The 6,257-nt window shown below is 37.7% G+C and overlaps 1 protein-coding gene across 2 annotated transcripts in view; it reads left to right on the top strand.

The window, feature by feature from the left end:
* The window catches only part of ZNF407 (zinc finger protein 407), a 334,983-nt gene that overhangs the window by 198,844 nt on the left and 129,882 nt on the right, over positions 1-6,257 (top strand). For both annotated transcript variants that reach the window (XM_085052423.1, XM_085052424.1), the window contains exon 6: positions 1,632-1,715. In XM_085052423.1, the coding sequence (XP_084908549.1) occupies positions 1,632-1,715 (84 nt within the window). The remainder of the gene's footprint in view (positions 1-1,631; positions 1,716-6,257) is intronic.

The following is a 6,257-nucleotide window of genomic DNA, read 5'->3' as shown; positions in this document are numbered from 1 at the left end:
CATCACCAGATTTGGATGCAGAAAATAACCATGTGCCATTTGCTCTTTTCTGAAATGGTGATATTCTGAAATATGTGCCCATTGCGTTTCATAGCCTTGCTACCTGGAGGAGGTTAATCAGGATGACTTTTGTCATCCCATTTTGGTGGTAGGATTCAAGCTGCCTTGGAAACTGTGGAATTGCTTTCCTCCTGGTATCACAGGGCCCAGGGACTCCCTCACTGAGGCAGCTGGGGTGAGGAGCTGGGGTTCCTCAGAGCCCTCGTCAAGGTGGTGGTGGAAGAGGGCAGCTGGTTCCTGCAGGGCTCTCCTGGGAGCTCCCACTGACAAGAAGGTCTCTTGCTGATATGAACAGCATCCAAAGTTAACTGAGGCACTGTGCCTTTCCAGCAGGTCTGTGTATTCCTGTGCCTGGTTATGTGGGAATAAACAGCGTGGAGGCTTCCATCCTTCTGTCTCCACAGGAGGACTTGGTAATTTGACACTGGACCTCTTAACTCAGCCGTCTTTTGTAGGAACTAAATTTCCTTCCCCACGGGGAAGAATTGGAAAGAGACTGTTAGTTTCAATGAATTCAGCATCATTGTTCCACTAGCCCCCTCTCTGCTGTGTTACTGCAAAAGAAGACAATTTGGCTCCAAATGACTAATGGGCTTCTTTAAAAAAAAAAAAAAATTAAAAATTTCAGTCTTATCTGAGGTAATTGAGTCTATACCTGAGGTTGCTTCCATGTGGCCTTTATGGGCTGAGATTTCTGTGCATGTTCATACATACAGAGTAAATACATTGCTGTGAGATGATAAACTGTATTTATAGGCAACAGGACAAAATCCTAGCTTCTGTTGAAAAAAAAAAAAGCTAAAAAGAGGGCATTTATACACTTTTAATGAGTACTGAGCTTGCCAAAATCTCTCAAATTCGTCCAGAGGTTTGGAATGAAGAATTATCATTTGAAGACGAACAATGTGAGTTCTGCTGCAATTTCAGTAACAATCCCCAGACCTGTTTTCTTTATGTCATGAAAACTTTAGAAACATAAACAGTGCTGAATTGCCACTGGTACTGAATAATTTGGCTTTTATTGTTGCCTGCGCTCTTCTTGTGTTCAAGAAAATAATTTAATACTTATTAATAAAGAGAAGGTAACTAGAGATGACTGTGACCTAGTCTGTTGAAAATTCCTCAGTACCTTTAATTTGTTAGTAAATTAAATATATTTTATTTAAGCAGTATCATATATACAGTATATTAACTTTTTTTTCCAGGCAATCTTTACTCAGCACAGAAAGGCCAGATGTATGGGAATTGTAAAAAATCAGGATATGCATAAAAACTGTTCAAGTGCATAAAGCAGCCCCATCTGGAAGACATCTAACAGAAATGAAGTTGTACAAAACCATTCCATTGATAATAAAGCTAATTTTTATGGGTCTGACAAGTATGTAATTATGTTCAGTGGTGCTTTTCAGATTTTATCACAGTCAATAAACCGCAGTGGTAATTTCATTCCCATTTGACATATTTACATGGAAACATTTGATTGGAGGAATTAGTAACCCTGAAAGCCTTGATAGATATGTTTTAATGATCTGTGACCTCCGCAGTCCCTCATCTGTTTATTGTTGCAACAGGCGAGAAGTCGTTCCTCTGTGACCTTTGTGGCTTTGCCGGCGGGACACGTCATGCCCTCACCAAGCATCGGCGGCAGCACACAGGTCAGTAAAGCTGTCTTTACTCTTTGCTATATTTTCCCCAGCAAGGGAGTCCCTCTACACTGGGGAGTAACACAAGTCAAATAGCACGTTACAGCACAAATAATACATCGGCTCATTGTTTACTTTGCTTTTTCTCAGTTTTGTGAAATCAGTATGCCCAGCATCTGCATCAAATCTGTTGGCTGGGAGTTTGAATAATTGCTGGGGGGAGAGTGGGGGGTATTTTTGGTGGGTTTGGGTTTTTTCGGGTTTTTTTTCTGAAGGAAGTAGAATTGTAAAGACTGGCTTTCTTCTTTCAATGAATACTAAGTCTACTATTTTTTTTTTTTTGCGAGGCCCAAATAGATTACCTACTGTGAAGATTTTGCGAGAGACTGCTAGAATGTCCTTGGGTGAAAATTAGAGACTACATATAGATTAATCCATTCTTTTGGACTGAAGCATAGTTGAAAGCTAGTGTTTTTTCAGTTGCCCTTTTGTAATTTTAAGATAGTTTGTAATTAATAGGTGCAACTTTAAGAGTTACCACATGGCTGGCATGTAAAGCAAGATTTCTCTTCCAGAATTAGTAAAGCTTTCCTACCACCTGGTTATAAAATTTTAATATCAGACAAAATTAAATTGGTTCTTAGTTTCAGAAGACCAGAAAAAGTGTAAGTATTAAACATTTATTAATACATTCTACCTTAATTGTGCTTTTTAGTAGTTCCTTGTAAGTGTTTGATTATTTGAATAGATTTTGTTCAAACAGACGTAGAAGTGTTGCTGTTTAAGCCACTGTAGTTTTTTTGTTTTACTGACCATCATGAGGATAATGTAATATCATCAGGAATTGCTGTGTGAGTTAAGTGACCATTGTCTAATGTACAGTGGAAAGAAATGGCTAACAAATGAGAAGCTATAGTTGTTACATCATGAATTTTCCATGGATTTTGTAAAGGAATCACAGTGGGAGATTTTATTATGTCCCTGTATAAACTAATCTTCATTCAGGACATATACCATCTAAATGTGTAATTTCCTGGAGAGCAGCTACTCTCTTTCTTGAGAGCCTTAAGCCAATTGCTCCCACCCTGTTTTCAGTTTATTTAAAGCAACCATATTTGGAGGAGATTCTGATGCTTTCAGAAAGGTGGGGTTTGCAGTGCTGGTCAGGCAATATCTTGAAACTGATAAGCTCCAAAAAAATTTATACTCAGAGCCAAAATTTGCTTGCAAGTCTAGTTAGTAATCCTACTTCAAGATTTTTTTTTTATAATAATAATGAATATAAATTTGTGGAAGAGTAGTGCCACAGTTAGTTCCCATTCACTGCAGGAAGTTTGTATTTTTTAAGTGACCAATAAAAGTAATTTAGTAAATATAATATGTTATCTTATTATTACACTCTGAGTGATAACAGGAGCAATTACAACTGTTGGAATAGAAGCTGTATGCCTCAGTTGTAATTAAGAGTTTCCGTTTTTCTGGAGCTTTGAAGAGTTTTCACATGTTGGGTTAAGTTTAACAAATGTGGGCTAAGAAATTAATTAATTCATTAATCCTTTAACAAAAAGAAATCATTGTTGTCAAGAGGACAGGAGCTACCTTTGTTTTTTATTGGCCTGCCATGTGACACATTGGGATCTTGCATATATATTGGACTCATAGTCAGTGCAGCCACACAAATGGTAAACAGTCATTTCAGGATGGGGAAGTAGAAGAAATGCAAATTCTTGTATTTACTCATCTTGTCTTTACCTATTATGTGAGTGCAGATCTGGTTTCTAAAATGTAAGCCCTTATCATCAAATATAAATTTATATTTTTTGTATCATTATGCCACCAGCCAAGAAAAAAAGTATTTTATTTCCTGATTTATGTGCAAAATTAGGCTGAAAGTATGGTATACTGCTGGTGAAAAGCTGTCCAGGCTTTTGAAGGCATTTTGCCCTTCTTTTGCCAGTGTGGTAGAGACTTCTTGTGCTATGATCACAAGGATTTACAGGTTATAGATCATGAAGCTTGCATCTAGCAAGCATAACTTTATATTTTATGTCAGGACTGGAGGCTCGTTATTACTTTGCTATTAACTTTATACTATACAGGACAGTATCTCAGAGGCAGAGGGATCTATCTTTTTGGCATTTATCTGCCTCTGTGGCACAAACAATCAGAGATGATTCTTTAGCAGAAAAATTATCTGTAGCTTCTATTTGTTTCAAGGAGAATGACACAATCCACCTTTGCTGGCATTGTTGCACTTACATGGGTTCCATTGTATTTTCATCCAGTGCTCAACTTTATCTCAGTCATTAGCTGCATGCACTCCTCTTTGTGCCTTTCTTTGTACATTTTTTTCCTCTGTCCCCAGTTGGCACAGTTTTCCCAAAGCAGAATGCCAGAGCAAATTACAATCAGGTTTGAAAGGGATAGGTATCAAAAATAGTCTAAATGGCTTAAATAATTCCCTACTGTAATACAAGCTGTCTAGGGGGCTGACACAGAACATCTTCCAATCCAAGATTTACTTCTATCATCTGTCAGAGGCCCACGATTCAAGGGCAAATGAACAAATCCTCACATGTAGTTAAGGAATTTTAACCAACTTAACAAGTCTCCTCTCGTCCCAGTCTCAAGGCCTGAGTTGTCCTGACACCCCAGAGAAATGTTGAGCTGCTGGTAGAGATTTGACACAAGAGAAGACTGGCTATAGGACCAGCCACTTAAACTTTTGATACTCTTTGTTCTGGTATTTCTTACTCTGTTCTTCTCTTTTTAGATTACATTATTTCTATGTACTTGGAGAAATGCCTTTATTTTGCTTTTATTTTGGAAATATTATGGGGGCATGAAGTATAACTTGGTGTGAAAAAAGCTGGCAGAATCTGGCCCTCGGTCGCTCATTGAGAAAACTGTAGGGACTAGTTTGGTAAATAGGATGTTATCCCTTGAGGAGATGTTTTTGTTTTTAAATGAAAAGAAGTACAGGAATGTTAAACTGAAAGAGAAAGCCATTAGTTTTAAGACCTTAAAAATGTTTGTACTTAAAATATTTGCAAACATGATGCATCTGCATACATATTTCCTTGATCTAGGCTTTCTCAACTGTAGAGTAGGAACAAATAATTTGACCTGTCAAGAGATTCCTGGTGTTTTACCAGCTGATGTTTTTATTCTGTCTTAAGTACATTATATCCTTAATGATTGACCTGGTCCTGTGGGAAATGCACATTTTGGACAGAGAATAAGCAAAGTCTTTGGCTGATTTTGTCCTGGGAAGATGTTCCAACATTATTTTGTGATGAGTGCACCTTCCTCCAGTCCTGTTCTGCAAGAATCTGTCTATGGTATTCTAAAAGTCTTTCACTAACTATGTAAATGTCCATGGCCTGATCTTCTATCTTGGGAATTGAAGCAATGGCAACTTCAAGAGTGGTCCAGAGTATGACCAGAATTTTATCACACTGAAAGGAATACTTACATCTCTGTCTGCCAAATGCTTTACAATAGGCACTTGTGGCTGCCTCGGCTGTGATAAACTGTCTTAAGAAACTTGGACTGCTCGCAGTATCAGCTGGAGCTATGTGGTAAATAAGGGACAGTTTGCAGTGCTGCAGGAACATAGATGCCATAGTTCTGGTGTCTCAACAGCACTGGGAAGAAAAGGTTTTGTGTTTTGAGCCATCCTGGAGCAAGTTTCTTTGACTTGTATTTTGTTCCAATAAGAAAATCTTCCTGAAGATAGGAAGATAAATAAGGTTGCGAATTTTAGGTTTTGCTGGATTTAGAGTAAGTTGAATTTCACAGAGAATTAAATGATTACCTGAACTTTGTAACAAAAAAGGTAAATAACCTGTAAATCAGCCACCAAAAATACACACACACACATGCACACACACGCAAATACACATACGAAAGAAGCATATAATATCAGATAATTTAAATATTTTGCCTTAATCATGATCAACTAGGAAATTATTTCAGGCTTTAAATGAAAACATGGAAACAATTCATAATTTTAAAATGTCTTTTCTTTGTGTTCTTGTTCTTATTGTTCTGCTTTCCTCCTTTGTTTGCTCATCTTTTGGTGTTACTCTAGTTTTCTGTTCTTCTACGTTTCCCGCTAAACTTCCATTTTGGGCTCTAGTAGTTGTCTCAGTCCAGCAGGGCTGATCAGTCACAGCCTCTGGTCTCTTGCATGAAATCCCTTTTTTAATGTTGGTTGCAAATTGCAAAAAGCCCATTCTCATCTTCTGCACAATGACAGTCAACATTTGCTTCCCATGTGTTGGTTTTGGTGGGATCTTCCTGGGGATGACAGAAGTACATTACAGTAGGAGTGTTAGTGAGGAAATAAACTTACTGTACAGTTGTGTCAGTCACCATGAACCTATGGAACTGCTAAGGAGATCATGTCTTTGTTCAAATAATTTCATGTATTTTTGAAGATGGTAGCTTATATTGTGCAGAGCGCTGTTTGTATGATTGCTTCTGCTCACTCATTTCAATCTTGCACTTCTCAAGACATTTATAGGTCAACGTAATAAAGAAAGAAAATTT

The sequence above is a fragment of the Lichenostomus cassidix genome, chromosome 2 (assembly GCF_008360975.1).
Source record: "Lichenostomus cassidix isolate B80296 chromosome 2, HeHo_3.0, whole genome shotgun sequence".
NCBI classification, from domain to species: Eukaryota; Metazoa; Chordata; class Aves; order Passeriformes; family Meliphagidae; genus Lichenostomus; species Lichenostomus cassidix.
This window is presented reverse-complemented; position numbering and strand designations above follow the sequence as displayed.